The 15,451-nt window shown below is 43.1% G+C and overlaps 2 protein-coding genes across 2 annotated transcripts in view; one reads left to right on the forward strand and one right to left on the reverse strand.

The window, feature by feature from the left end:
• faah2b (fatty acid amide hydrolase 2b) overlaps positions 1-6,235 on the forward strand; it is a 21,573-nt gene extending 15,338 nt beyond the window's left edge. Inside the window, exons 7-11 of the mRNA XM_005750458.1 lie at positions 449-566; positions 671-790; positions 3,234-3,345; positions 3,483-3,671; positions 4,762-6,235. Of these exons, the coding sequence (XP_005750515.1) occupies positions 449-566; positions 671-790; positions 3,234-3,345; positions 3,483-3,671; positions 4,762-4,937 (715 nt within the window). The 3' untranslated portion in view covers positions 4,938-6,235. The remainder of the gene's footprint in view (positions 1-448; positions 567-670; positions 791-3,233; positions 3,346-3,482; positions 3,672-4,761) is intronic.
• Positions 6,236-6,929: 694 nt separating this feature from the next.
• nelfa (negative elongation factor complex member A) lies at positions 6,930-14,079 on the reverse strand. The gene is made up of 11 exons (XM_005750459.2): positions 13,743-14,079; positions 10,732-10,903; positions 9,958-10,119; positions 9,678-9,767; positions 9,467-9,594; positions 9,277-9,346; positions 9,098-9,186; positions 8,896-9,004; positions 8,468-8,796; positions 8,280-8,379; positions 6,930-7,597 (listed from the first exon to the last, which is right to left on the reverse strand). The coding sequence occupies exons 1-11, from the start codon at positions 13,950-13,952 to the stop codon at positions 7,413-7,415; spliced, it is 1,644 nt and encodes a 547-aa protein (XP_005750516.1). The 5' UTR covers positions 13,953-14,079; the 3' UTR covers positions 6,930-7,412.
• Positions 14,080-15,451: the final 1,372 nt, after the last annotated feature.

Genomic DNA, 15,451 nt, shown 5'->3' on the forward strand with positions numbered 1-15,451 from the left:
GGGGGGGGTTACTCCCACTGGGTTTAAATCTGGGACTCTCCATCATTTGACCTTAGAACTGAAGAAGCTTCTCGGATGAGAGGTGAAACGTCTTCAAGTAACTTAAAGAAGTCCAGACGCTTTTCTTTGCAAGCTCCTTTGACTACGATGACCTGGATGACTGAGAACCTTCACAGAGACATAATACAGGCATTTAACTACAGAGAGGTATTTTGGGTAGCCTGCGAACAGGGTTTTACCAGGGCTGTAATAACGTCAGCACTTTATCTCGAGGTTTCATTTACATCAGCATAATGGACACATTTGTTTATCAAATGGTCCAAAATTACAAGGAATTGTATAGATTTCTGTCACAGAAGATTCTGACTCAACACAACCAAATCCCAACTGTGTTTGTTAGCTACAGTAGTTCAGCAGTGCTGTTGATTGTTTCCACTTGTGCTCACAGGTTGTCCTTAAACACAAAGGTCGACTTAAAGAAGCTGCGGTTCTTCACCATCCCTCATGACGGCGGCTCTCCTCTCACAACCCCCGTCAGCAAAGAGCTCGTAGACATTCAGAGGAAGGTGCGTTGTTTTTTTTTTTGTTTTTTTTTCCTGTCTATTGCAGAACTCCTACACACTTAGGAGGAATTGTTTTACACTTTAAATCCTCGTGTGGTCTTCCACAGGTAGCCGAACGTCTGGAGGCGGACCTCGGAGTGAAAGTCCAAGAAGTGCATTTCCCTGAGCTCCGCTACAGCTTTCAGATCTGGGATACCTACATGGTCCTTCCTGACAAGGAGGGCAAAGTAGGTCCAGAACATTAACTTTACAGCAGACAAAGAGTCAGCGGGTGAATGATGAAGACAAGGGAGAGAAACAGGCATTGGTTTCTTGCTGTTGCCAGGACTTTCCAGCTAATAAGGCACGTCTCACTAAGAGAGAAAGCAGGCTGAGTCTTAGTCACAGCACCTATTGTAGTCTGCTGCCCAGAAATGGTCCCCTAATCTGTTTAGCTGCCTGTGCACGACACACACACACACACACACACACACACACACACACACACAGTAATGTTTCTGCCACTTCAGAGGACAATACCCGCATCTAGATTTCCTGCGGTCGCCTCGCATTAAACCAAGTCTCCTCATTAAAATGTAAAGCTTTACAATGTGATCAGTTTTTGTTTCTAACTCAGAGTTATGTGCTTGGGAAGAGATTTATGTGCCCACATAGTTACATCCACGCAGTTCTCTTCAGCTAATCTGAAACGTTTCTGTTACCAGGCTGTGAGTTAGTCACAGTCAGTTTACTGCTACTTTCTACTTTAATACAGAACACCAGTTTGATTTAAAGTGAACTTACTATGCTTTTCCTTATTTTATGTCTTATACTGTCACAGTGCTGGATGCTCATACTGAACATGGCCATGGAGTTTCTTCTTTTCCTACTATTGGCTCTGTGTGATGTAAGGGGATGTCCTTATGTGGTCTTCTCAGGCACAGTATAAGAGCATTCAGTGATTGATTGCATGTAGTTGCAGCGATCATCTGATCATCCAGAGGTTGAGCCTCGTCTTTAATCTGTCTCTTTGTAATATGAGACTCAACTCAGTTGGTTGTATTCTAGTTTTATTCTTATATAAAAGCAAGGTTGCTGTATTGAAGTTAAATCACCGTCCTGTATCAACTACGTCAAATATCAATGGAGGTACTTGTTTGTATTTAGAGAGGAACAGATTTGCAATTCCTTCTGATTTATCAGTTAGTTGACATATTGCTACACAGATTGAATTGAAGGCACCAGCTGATGAGTGATCACAGATCCGGTCCCAGTCTTTGAAGCAACACTTTCAAAGGCAACACTGCAACTTCAGTGGACATGGTTGCAGTAATTTTTGTTTTGCTCTGGTCTCCAAGTACTGTAGCATAAAAGGGTTGTGGTAGAGTCCAAGAACAAAAATATGGGTAAACTAGGTATTCTTTAAACCAAATCTATATCATTCAGGCATCTAAATGTACCAAGTTAAAGAGAGCTAAATCAAAATGCCCAGTATAGGAGTTAAGTATTGAAACACTGGTTTCCAGTCTTTGTTGTTTCTGCATATTTCCAAAAATTAAGTTTCTGCACTTTTTCTCAGATCAGATTTGTATCTTGTCTGTATTTTGAATCACATAAGAACCAGTGAGGTGAACTTCGCAACCAAAACCCAAAATTTATGTGGCTGTACTATTTTTCTTCTTTCTTTGACCCGTGAATCATTTCACACCCACCTGTTGGGTTATACAGTGGTCCCTCGCTATAACACGGTTCACCTTTTGTGGCCTCGCTGTTTCGCTGTTGTTGTTGTTTGTTTGTTTTTTTTACTGCGTATTGTTCTGTGTCCTGATTGGCTGTTGACCATTGTCAGTGCAGAATGCGTTCAGCTTGTCAAATTTACATAAATCTTCGATCGCTAGCAGTGTGACTCTGAAGTGCTGCACTATATGTTTGTAAGTTATCTCCCCAACAAACACAACACTGGCGACAAAACGTTTTGCACCGTCAAAGGCAACCGCGGGTGTGTTTGGTTTCATTCTATAATACTGGACTTATTTTTCTACAAAGGTTTGAACTTGGAGTGTTTAAACAAGAGAGAAAATTGTGAAAATGTTCATGCCTGTCTGAGAAAAGTGTATAAAGTGTGTAGTGGCGAGTTTTACAGACTTAAAACATTTATAATAATTGTAAAAAATAAAGTTGGCTACTTCGCGGATTTTACCTATCGGGGGTTATTTTTAGAACGTAACTCCCGCAATAAACGAGGGACCAGTGTACTCGTCTTTACAAAGTGGGCAGTAGAGTGGCATCACTGCAGTGCAGGGATCCCAAAAAGATTTTAGAGCTGTCACTCAAAAAAGATTAGTGACACAGCCACTCTACTCTACTCTCTACCCCTGACATCCATTTTTGTGATATTTGACTGAAGTGGTTTCATGACGGGAACATTTTTGTGGCCTGTGGGCTTCTGCTGTTTTCAGGTGCTCAATGACTAATAAATCATTACTAACTTTAAACCTGAGCCTGGTGTAGTGATGCCACACAGGTGCAGGTTACTGGCACGATAATGATGACAACTTGGACAGTCTGTCAGCAGAAAATAGCAACCATGTTTGAGAGGAAGCAATAAAGAACATGGAGAAGTAATATAGTCTGTGACCTATGACCTTTAAAAGAACTGAATTGTTTTTGTTTTGTTTGTTTTTCTCCCAGCCTCCTCAGATGTTTGCTGAGTTGATGGGAGAACCAGGACGACCAGCTTGGCCTCTGTGGGAGCTGCTGAAGTGGATGATAGGAAGATCAGACCACACCCTCGCTGCTATCGGTAAAGGCTGCAATACAGACTTCCAAAGTGTTCAATAGTAGCTCTCAATTTAAAAACAAAACACTGTTATATATAAAAATGATTAAGTAATAAATGAATAAATAGCATTTAAAGTTTCTGTGAACCGACGTCTTCAGCTGTGGGCCTGATCGAGATGACTCGCATGTCCAAAACACCGTCCTCCATCATCCAGATGAAGGAGAAGCTGCAGAAGGAGGTGGATGAGCTGTTGGGTGCTGACGGTGTTTTCCTTTACCCCTCTCACCCCAAAGTGGCCCCCAAACACCACCACCCGCTCCTAAGACCCTTCGACTTCTCATACACCGGTCAGTGGCGTTCCACTTCTCACCTGATCTTATTTTAACAGCCAACATCTGCACAGCAACATCACGATTAATATCACAGCCATTAAAATCCAGAAACCGCTGATCTGCTGGGACTTTCCCACACAATCATTTACAAAGGTCTGAAAATGTTTCACTCTCAAAGCAGAATGCTGCTTCAAATTGATGGGTTGGCAGTAATTTGAATAACTTTGGGCCCCTCAGTATCAGCTGATTTTAAACCCCACAACCTGCCTGAGTATTGTTGCTGATCATGTCCCTTTATGACCACAGTGCACCATGTCACAAAGCACAGATCTTCTCAGACTTGTTTTTTGACCGTAACAGTGAGTTCCCTGTACTCACATGGCCTCTACTCACCAGTAGAGCAACTTTGCATTTTTTTTGGAACGGGAGACTCGCATCATGGATGTGCAGCAGCTGTGTGATGCTTGTTGAATCTGTGCCATGAAGAATTAAAGCAGGTCCGAAGGCACAAGAGGATCCAAACCAGTACTAGTGAGGAATACACAAAGCTCTTTGGTGGTCAGTTTTGTTTTGTTTTTTGCACCTGGACTCTTGCAGTCTGTGTGCAGGTTATCCTTTGTGCTTTTCAGTCACATCACTTTGCAAAATAACCTTTAACCTCCTAGGACCTGGCGTCCACATATGTCGACATCACATTTTGGGTTATTTAGACTAAAATACTCAATTTTGCTCTACATGGGCCTGATATCCACATACGAGGACATTATACTGCTACTGTTCTATCAAAGTTGTAAACGAATTTCCTCATGTGGCTCTCATTTTTCTTAAAAACAAAAATAAGGTTGAAAAAAAAATCTGGTAATTCTTTGTTTTTACATTCATCGGGCCCCAATATGACCAAATATCAAAGAGAAATTAAAAATGCATGTCGTGGAAGAGTTTGGGTCTTAGGAGGTTAAAGCTTGAACCTTGAAAAAAACTGTGGGAGACTTCAAAACCTTTTTACATCCTGGATTATGGCTGTTAAAAAGATTTATTCCACGTATTAAGACATTTTGCTTTTTTATTTTATTTTATTTTATATTTTTTTCTTCCTCCTCCACAGGTATAATTAACATGCTGGGGTTGCCGGTGACTCAGTGCCCTCTGGGTGTGGGTGAGGAGGGTCTGCCTCTGGGCGTGCAGGTCGTTGCAGGGAAGCTGCAGGACCACCTCACCCTCGCTGTGGCCCTCCACCTGGAGAAGACGTTCGGAGGCTGGAAGGACCCCGGAGCAAACTAAAAGCACACGCTCACACAGTAGCAGTCATCACCAAGCCTGCAGAGCAGGTGTGGTTTGGCTGAGGTAGCGGTACTGCCTGATGTAGTACACAGAGAGAGCTAGAGTCGTTGCTTTGAATGTTTTAGTAGGAAAGATTTTGCACTAATAAGAATTCAGTCATGATTTTGTCATCTACTCTTTTCACAGACTGCCATGAACCTGAGCTTTAACAAACTGAAAGGCTATCAGCTCTCTCTGAGCATTCACTGTATGACATAGGACAGGGTGTTTGTGTAGACAAGCCTCGCACTGTTAGACTTCCCTGGTTTTTCCACCTGCTTCACTCATGTACGTGCAGACACACATTGTTACTGTTTTGACTTTCAAAAGGTCATTTTTGATTGTTTATGTTCACACTCGCAGCCACCCAGGTTGTTACTGTCGCTCTAACTGGACCTCTGCAAACACTCAGCGTGAACCTGAGCAGAAGTCTCCTGAATACATTAAATAATGATTTGTGCCGCAACTACAGAGGCAAACGGACAGAGCTGACAATCAGGTACGGGCTAGACATGATCATGCATTAAACACTGGAAATAAAGTGTTAACCAAAGTGATTCACAGAGATGACATTAGATGGTCCAATAACAGAATGGCAGGCACCAGTGGAATAGAGATTATGAAGGAATACTTATCTGACATCGGTAGAGGAAAACGGCCTTAATTTAATGATGACATGAATGTTGCAGATCAGTGCAGTGACTGAGGCGCATGCTTTATGTTGCAACTCATTTTAATTAATAAAAAAAGTATTGTTTCATATTACAGCTGTTTTTCTTTTAAAAACCCTGTTTGACTTATTCCAATGAAGAATTCAAGGTGATTGTTATGCGCAACACACAGGCCAGAAGGCCAAATGTGTAAGGACCAATGGGCAACACTTCAGCTGAATTTCTTTTTTAAAATAGCTCGTCCACCTGGATAACTGTATTCAGAGCACAATGATCAGCAATTAACTAAACAACATGACTGACATAGACAATCCCATAAAACAGGATTTAAATTTTTCTGGGTGAAATTCTTGTCATTTAGTCCGTTACTTACGATTTATTAGCAAGGGTGCAACACACACTGGCTAACAGCTGTTTAAGAACTTGGCAACAGGGAGGAAAAAACCCACTTTTAACATGAATAAACCTGAAGCTGAATCAGGCTCAGGACAGCAATTGGCCTTTTAATACAGTATCTCTGTCAAGTTCAAGACATGAATCACAATCAGTAAACAATTAAGTTGGTTAATTAAAAACAATGAAAGTGAACGGATTTCATATTTTCATTTCACTGCAACAAGATTTACAGAAACATTTTGCTCTTGGTGTATTAGATCACTTATGGGATATTGATCCGTATGTGGTGACCTGTGCTCACATATTTAATAAAAAAAAAAGTGCATTCACACTATTCTGAAGCAGTTTAAAGTCGCGGTCAGTTCCTCTCTCAGGCTTTCTCCAGCATCACTTTTAAGCTTGGACTGGTTGGCAGGTGTTTTTAGGTCCAGGTTATGATCTGCGTTTTGAGGTGGAAGGACACATGCTGCCTAATTCATGCTGTGCTAAGACTTTGAGAAATGCTCATGCCACACACAAAGACAACTATACTTGTTTCAAATGCAGATCTCTGCCCTGTGTTGGTAAATTAACTCTATTGTTGACTGAAGCCACATCAAGGTACTCATGAGCAGGGCAGGAAGTCAGACACAGGAAGGACGCAGATTAAATGTTGAAACAAAACCACACTGGAGACACACACCGTCTCATTGGAGATTATCTTAATAAGCATGTGTTTAAAGGTGTAATATAAGTTAAACACATAATAAACCCCCGCTGGTCAAAGTGAGTAAGAAAGAGACACCTGCTGGAGTCTGTCATTTTATTTTCTTCCCTTCTTTTGGAATAAAAGGATGAAAAATGATTAAATATCTACCAGAAGGCTCCAAAACAGAAGTGGACAGCATTAAGAACTAGTTCTTTTTCTTTATTTCATCTCATCTTTACAATGACCGTCTTCGTTAATTTCTGTGTCATCACAAAACATGGTTTGGTTCTGAAATGTAGAAGAATAAGCTGCAAACGTCACATTTGCACAGAAAAATACAGACGGCTCGTCGTCTTTCTAAACACGTGACATGCTTGTACCTCAGTACAAATGTTCAAAGGTGCCTGCCGTGAGAATAACTCGTATCTCTCTCCTGTCAACAGCATCATTCAGAAATCGGAAGTGACATAAAAACAATAAAAGGGTAAGGGAAACAACCCCCCAGAAAAACAAGTCTTCAAAGAGTCCCACATTTTGGAGGTGCAGCAAAAGGGAGAACCTTTCTCTCCTTGACAATCTTTCACCCTCCCCGTGCTCGATTTGGCCCAAATGTGTATGCAAATACTTTGTAACTGTGCGTAAACACGTCTGAAGTGGGGATTCCTGAGCGAGCGCATCGCCTCAGGAGGTGTTGGTGATGGGTTTGTATTTCTTGAGGCGGGTCCACTGTCCTGTGGAGTAGTTCATTTCGAAGACTGTGTCTACCAGCATGGTGGTGCTGCCAGTGCCGTCGGCTTTGGGCAAAACCTCTGTGTGCTCGCTCAGCTTGATCTGGATGATGTCCCCCTGCTCCGGGCATGGGTTCTCTGCAGGGAATGGGTGGGGGGTAGGGAAGGGTGGAGTTAGAGTGGTAGGCTGGTTAAGTTTTTGCCCTGTCAGATGTCCCTCATAATTTCTCAGCATTTATGCACATCTACTGTAGTTAAAACTGCATTTAAACTGAAACATATTCTGTAAAATCCTGCAGCAAATGTGGGGAAACTCTGAATGACTACAGGGAATTCAGATTTACACAGGCCTTGAGACCAGTCAGTGACCTTATTGACCTTCATTTGTTGGGAAAAATGTTGCTGGCAGGTGCTGGGTGAATTCAACGCAAACTGGAAATTGAGACTGTTCAAACACATTCATAGTAGAAGATGTGCCTCACTGCTACAACAGGTTTAACTTTTATTTAAAAGGTGCACAATCTCCAAGTTTTACTGCACTTTGAGAGTTTGCAGACAAGTTTCCATCTTCCATCCAAACATGCATCTGCAGCAATCTGCTAGTGACCAAAGTCACATTGTGTTAAAGCTAATTTGCAAAAAAGGGGGAAAAAAGGGTGAAGTGAATGAAAACGGGTCTGACAGGAAATACAACTGGTAAAATGGTAAACTAGATAAATAATCTGTACTTTTGGATACAGGCTCTGTGAGGAAGTAATGTGCATTTATGAAAAAGCTGTTGTTTTTTATATTTGCATCAAGCAGCTAAAAACTCTCATACCTCTGGATCCAGCCATGAAGCCCAGGATGAGGGCCTTCTCCGGCCTCGTGACCTTGTTGGCGGTCTTGAACATCTCCTGGGCGGCGTACATCTGGTCTCTCTGACGGTCGGAAACAGTGGGGACAGATAATTTAGCTGATGTTTTAATATCCTCTGACTTTGAAAGTCTTGAAATGGTGTTTATTTACCGTAAGTGAGAGGTTCTTTTTGGGCTGTGGCTGTGGTGGCGTAGGGGCTGCTGTCGGGGTGGGGGTCTGAGGTGTGCTGGGAGGCTGAGTGGGGGTCTCTGGCTGGCTGGCTGTTGCAGCTGCTGGTGGTCCATTGCTGGCGGGGGTGGATACCGGTGTGCTGGGGGATGTGGGAGTTGCAGGGTTTGCTGTGGTTCCCGCGTTGTACATAGGCGGCCTCTGCTTGTACTGGCCCGGTAAGGTGGCGTTGGCACCTGTGGTTGCTGTCGCCGACTCCTCTGGCTGACGGGCCGCCTGCAGCGTGTCCCGTCCCGAACCACCAGCATTGGCTTTGGAGGAGGAGGACATGAAGGAAACGCATGAGCAGGGAATTTTACTTTATATGTTTGAGTGAGAAAGCGCTGAGCCCTGGGAGGTAGGCGGCTAACCTGGCTGTGCCTCGGAGCTGGGAATGTAAGACGAGGAGGGAACCATGCTGGGTGTGGCTGGTAGGTAGCTGGTTGACGGCAGAGGATTCTCGTTCAGCGACCCCAGTTTCTGAGAAACAACACAAAGGAGTGAACCTACGATGGCAGAGAGGCAAACGGGCTGGTGTGACAGAGAACAGTAGATATACGTTGGGTTAAATACCTGTGCGGAGACGAGGCCAGCAGCGTAGTCGGGTGTGGTGTTTTCCACCACAGCTTCTTCTTTGGCTGCTTTCTCTCCAGCCTCGGTTTCTGTATCATAAAAAGAAGCACAGGTTAAGCACCGACAGTGTCACACTTTATTGCTCAAGAAAATCTAACTAAGGCTGTAAATTTACTTACCCAAAGTCTTTCGCCTCCTCTTAGCTTCTCTTCCAGCTCCAACCATATCCAGCTCTGAAATATCTAACAGCTGAACAATAGGAGAAAAAAACCCTGTGTCACTCCAATCCTGCAGGAGCTCAATGAAAGCGAAGAACAAGGATGAAAGAATGAAAGCTGTAAGAAAAACGATACACTGGGTACGTCTTACCTTGACCCCCCGCTCCTTACGCAGGGGCGTCCGTGCGGGAGCAATAGGTGTGCGGTTACTGGGAGGGCTGAACATACTGGGGGTGGTGGGGCTGCGGAATGGGGCTTTGGGAATCCCCTTGAGAGGAGCTGTAATGCAAACGTGGATGCAGTGAAATAATTTAAATCTTTTTTTAGTATGACTTTTTTTTTTTTTTTTTTTTTTTACTTACTTGTGGTGTCAATCTTTTTGACCAATCCTCTCCCTTTGGCATGAAAAGGCACTCCGGCTGTCTTCTTCAGCTGCTGGGCTGTCTCTGTAGCTATAAAACAAATGGGTTTAAAACGTGTTAAGTTGGACAATCAATTCTTGAATTGAAGAACACCAGACACTGACAATCTGGCAGGCACAGTAAAACGAACACAAATGCACATCTTTTACCCCACCCCACGGTCTCTCCCCCCCATAGCTGTGGGACGTGGTGTGTATTGGCCATTATTAAACGAACTTACATTTCTGCAGCAGCTCTGCTCTCAGGGTTGCACTCTTGGGCTTCCTCTTCAGCTGGAAATGTTTGACGGGAGGTGTGAGGGGTCCCACCAGAGTAGTCAATGCACTTTTATTCAGGTACTGGCACTCCAGAGGAAGCATGGCCGACGCCTCGCACTCGCTCACTGAGGAGGAAGAGAAAGGTGGGGATGTTAACTGCAGCACTGACCACTGTGCTCCTCTGTCTGTGGCTGGTCAGCATTACAAAACACGACTCTGCTCACTGAGCTGATGAGTGTTTTTCACCTTTGTTACTGCTGAAAAAAATTGAATTCAACATATAAGACAGCTCGCATAAGTTAAATAGAGCTCAAGTAGTAAAAACTTAAAATTAGTATAAAATTAAGGAACTAAATCTAAATGAAATACAAGTAAATATTTAAGTAAAATATCAAAACATGACAATTTAAATAAAAGCCTACGTGTGGAGTTATGTTTCTGCAATCAACACTAATCTAAATACAGCCACAGGAAAAAACAGCAGAAGTGCTTCCACTTTAAACCTTTTGAGTCTTGCTTGTGCTCATCTTGCCTTCCAGTTTACAGATAAAACAACATGAGGGGAAACCACTGTACTACACCAGAAACCACCTGGGTAGTTTTCATGGCTCAGAATGGCTCCGCAAGTCATCTGAATATAGTTAAAGCAAAGACACTGTAGCTATGCATTTGCATTTATTTAAATGTGTAAGACATCAGCGCTCACCTGGAAATGATGCAAATTAATATAAAACTACCTTTCTCCCTGAGCTCTCCGAGAATATCCTGCACATTTGGATTCTGCTCCTCCAAGTCCAGATTCAGAGAGCCGGTCTCTGGGAAGGACTTGAGGATGTCTGCAACCATCAGCACCCAGGGCTCTGAGTCCACCGTAGCCAGCTGGATTATCTCCGACAGGGCCTCCTTCATCTGGCAAGAAAGGTGGTGTTAGTGAAACCTACAGTCACTGTAGTTACTTTAGCATTAGTTCCACAGGTTAACAGCACACAACAGAGTCTGTGAATCTATTTTTGGTCTGCACTCATGGTTCAGAAAACACCGGTTGCCTACATGAAGAAACAACTTGCATCATATCCTCCCGGACAGCTTGAATATGAGTGTGTGTAATCACTTTAACTTTTCAGACATACACTTTTCCTTTAAAAAAGCTCACACCTGACACACACCACCCCGACACTTTACAAATTCTAAGATAAATAATCACTCCTGTACAGACAAAAAAGTCCAGATTAATCAAACCCTCAGAGTGTGACTGAAATAATATAAAAGTATTCTGAATACTAGTCATTATCCCCGAGTATTTTCCATTTTTCCATCTTTTAAATTCACACCTCCTCCATCTCTGGAAAATCCAGCATGAATCAACATTCACATAACTGCGATTTCAAGACTTTAACAACTGGATACAAAGAAACCTGATTTTGTGCAGTGATGTTTATCAAAGGGAAGCCATCCAACATGCAACACGAGGAGGACGCCAGCTTCAACCAACCATTAAATGCAGTCATGCAGTCACCTCCCTGCACTTATAGGTTCAGTGTTGCCAAAATCAACCCTGTTCCAAAATACTTTGCAAATGATATTTGTCACTGACTTTCCTCCATAGTCGATGCAAATGACAGTCAGTATTATTCAAGTCATCACACATTAGAGCAACCTCACAATGATAACTATGTTTTTGCAAAAGTAAACTCAAAATGCACTGTTCCAAATGATTATGCAGTTTCAAAATCTTTTATTGGTTGTAAAGAACTGAAAATTGGTCATTTGCTCAATATGCAGCATTACTGAAATCAAAAGCTGTTTCAATCAAAAACATCTTAACAAACCAAGTTACATGTTAACATGGGATCCCTTCTTTCATAGAACCTTCGCAGTTCTTGCATCCATTGAACTTGAGTTCATAGATCTTTTCCTTGAGTATGCTCTAAGGTTCTCAATAGGGTTGAGGTCAGGGGGGCATGAGGACCACGCCATGAGTTTCTCCCCTTTTATGGCCATAGCAGACAATGCCACAGAGATATTGTTTGCAGCATGAGCTATATTGTCATGTACCCTAGCCTTAACATCCTCTTCTGTCACACCAACCCTCTGCATCACCAGACACCCCACGATGATTTTTATCATTTTTCAATATGGTGAATATTGTGTCAAAATATATTGTGATTTAGCAATTTTTCCTCAAATTTAAACTTTCATTATCAGTTGTATCCCACAAACAGCTGGCAGCCAGTAGCATTGCGCTCATTGACGAAGAGTCATTCAGACTGATGGCAGCATGTTGGCAATCTGTCTGTGTTTATAAGCTAGACAGCACTTATTTGCAAGCCTTGATCAGTGTCTCTAAGAGTGACTGGAGTCAGTCCAAGCACGATTGTGACTGTCTGCAGAAAGGTGGCCTCCTATCAGGGGACTTGTGCAATTTCCTTGTGATCAAAAGTGGTCATAAGTGCAAGATCATCAAGCTGTGAGCAACCACAAGTTATAATCTGTTGCATGCAATCACCAGGCAGACATCAGTTCTTTTTAAGCTATAAGGAGGTAGCTCTACTACTTTTACTCCTGTGACTGAGCCATTAGCTTGCTCTCGAACAGTTGAACCAATTTAATGCAAGTTTGCTCAGCTAACGTTATCTCAGGATGGTGGTTAAAAAGAGCTGAAGGCATTTAACTACAAAATATTAATATTTGGTGGCCCTGTGTCTATGAAGCATCGCCTTTTTCTCCCTCCACACCTACTACATGTCCTCCTTCACTACATCCATGAATCTCTTCTGAGGCGTTTTCTTTTTCCTCCTGTCTGGCAGCTCCATTTTCAACATCCTTTCTCCAATAGATCCACTCTCCCTCCTCTGCACATGTCCAAACCATCTCAGCCTTGAACTCAATTGATTTCTTTTCATTTCTATCTAAATATTAACATTTTCAGCTCGGTCTTGTCTCTTTTTGTCAGAGCCACTGTTCCAAAACATTCATCATAGCAAGACTCGCTACCATCTAGTAAACCGTCCCTTTCACACTTGCTGCTCTCCTTCAAAACCACTTAATTAAAATAAATATTTGCATTAAAACAGCCAAGAGCTTCCGTGGTTTGCATACGGGAAATTACTCCTGAGCTTAGCCGCCAATTTCACTTAAACAACACACTTGAATGCTTGTTTTAAGAAACCCCATTAATAATTAGCTTAATAATTTTGCATTTGTTATTGAACAGTCTGGCTATATAAGCCACACAAATGACGGCTGTGTATCGTTTCCTGCGGGGGGAACAGGTGATCAGTGGGTCCGGGAGCTAGTACCGCCCTCCAGCCTAACGCCAGCTCTCAGCCGCCCATCCCACCACAATGTCCGTGCGAGCACCGCTAGGCTAGCGTTGCTCGCTGTAGCCGGTAAACAACCGCTGGAAAGACAAATGTGCGCAGGGGTAAAGTCAGCTCGGGAGCATCCTGTCGTTAGAGGGTAAAAGTGTTTCGTGCATTGAAGCCGGGGTTTAAAAAAAGAAAAAATGGGGAGCATGTCGAGGAAATAACGAGTTTGCCGCTTCTTCAGTTAGCCTTCGGATAAATATGGTAGCATAATGTTAGCTGGAAAGGTTTATTAATATTGTTAGGCTTTTAAATATGCCACTAAACCGTCACAGGGACCTCAGTGCTTTTTAAAATCTAGCGCAATTATCGGCTCGTTTCTCAGCCGTGTATCCGAGGTAACAACTTATCGTACCTTCCAGGCTAACACCGAGCTAACCCACCTCGTCAACGGTCCTCCGCGGAAGGTGCAGCATCCCGAGCAGGAGTTTCAGCTTCACCGGCGGCGACAAGCTCGAAAAACATAGCCGTATGTTGTCGATAACCGACACGGTGAGGAGCGAAGCGATGCTCGGAGGCGTCCAGAGCTCGTCCGTGGATCCTAGTTTGTTGTGAAGCCACAGGCCGGTGTCGCTGTCCTTCATCGACGCCATCTTGGAAAAAGAAGTGTTTTGAGTTCGGGCATTTTAACAGGCTACCTAAGAAAACAGCAGTCAGGACCCCGCCCATAACCCGGGGTGGGGTGGGGGGCAATTGTGAACGCAGAGCCGTGAGGAGACCGGGTGAAATCCACCTTTAAGTGTGGAACTGTACACAGTGTGTGGTTAATAAAGTTTTAAGAAGGAAGGTGTAAACAAGGGCAGATGCGGGAAGTCTTTGTTACCTCATGTAATACAGTGCTACACATCTGCCGAGCAGAGAAACATCTGTATTGTCATAGTAACAGGTTATTTCAACCCTGCCCTGTCACAGTTTACTACACTACTGGCAGCCACACTTCTCACTGGTCCCCGATATTTGCTATGCTGCTTTTACTGCATTTAAGCAGCCTGTTATGTTAAACCACAGCACATCCAACGCATTTAATCGATGTCATATGTTTGCTGTGCTTAACTTTCCCACCTCTAGGATGAATAAAGTATATTATTGTTATGTCCTCTTATCTTAAAATGTGTTTTCTTCGGGCTGCGACCTTTAGGAGTCGCCACAGCAGTTCACCTGCCACCGTATCCCTGACATCTTCCCCTGTCACACCAGCCCTCCCTCACTACATCAATGAATCTTCTCTGGGGCTTTCCTCTTCAACATCCTTTGTCTAATATATCCACTATCCCTCCTCTGCACATGTATAAACCATCTCAACCTTGTTTCTCTAAAGATCCAAACTGCTGAACCTGAGCCATCAACCATTTCATCATGAGTCCATCTTTTTGTCAGTGCCACTGTTCATACATCGCATCAGGTCTCACAACCGTCATGTAAACTTTCTCATTCACTCTTGCTGCTATCCTGACACTTGTCTCCACCCAATTCACCATGCCTGCATTCTCTTCTTCACCCCTCTCGTGCACTTGTCTTTTGCTTTAGGTGGTTGACTCCAAGTATTTAAACTCATCCACCTTCAATATCTGTAAATGTTCACCTCTCCACATGTTTCCCTCTCATTCACACACACGTCTTGTGCCTTGCTTTTACTTGATTTCATTCCTCTTCTCTCCTGTGCATACTTCCACCTGCTCCACACTCTCTCCATGGATCACAGTGTTATCTGCAAGCATCATAGTCCACAGAGACTCCAGCCTGAACTCATCTGTCAGCCCAGTTGTCACCACTGCAAACAAGAAGGGGCTCAGAGTCCATCCCTCATGTAATCCCACTCCCACCTTGATCTCATCCGTCATTCCTACTGCACACCCACCACTCTGTTATCATTCATGTCTCGCACCACCCTCACATACTTCTCTGCTATTCCTGGCATCCTTATATACACTTTCTCTAGATCCACAAAGACATCTTAAATGAGCTTGCTTCACTAATTTGTGCTGTTTACAAGAATTATATAGTCAATTATTATTTGCTCTTACTTATTACATGGGATATTAATTGGATATGTATCTATATCTTTACACTGTATAGTCGCCTCATTTAATGC

Source organism: Pundamilia nyererei, unplaced genomic scaffold (genome assembly GCF_000239375.1).
Source record: "Pundamilia nyererei isolate P.nyererei 1_Seehausen unplaced genomic scaffold, PunNye1.0 scaffold00275, whole genome shotgun sequence".
Taxonomy (NCBI): domain Eukaryota; kingdom Metazoa; phylum Chordata; class Actinopteri; order Cichliformes; family Cichlidae; genus Pundamilia; species Pundamilia nyererei.

Excerpts from the sequence above, each read along its gene's own strand:
- nelfa (XM_005750459.2), bottom strand. The coding sequence starts at position 13,952 with ATGGCGTCGATGAAGGACAGCGACACCGGCCTGTGGCTTCACAACAAA. Across the intron at positions 9,187-9,276 it reads GAGGAGGCGAAAGACTTTGG|AAACCGAGGCTGGAGAGAAA; the intron begins GTAAGTAAATTT and ends TTTATGATACAG. Across the intron at positions 9,005-9,097 it reads CTGGCCTCGTCTCCGCACAG|AAACTGGGGTCGCTGAACGA; the intron begins GTATTTAACCCA and ends GTTGTTTCTCAG.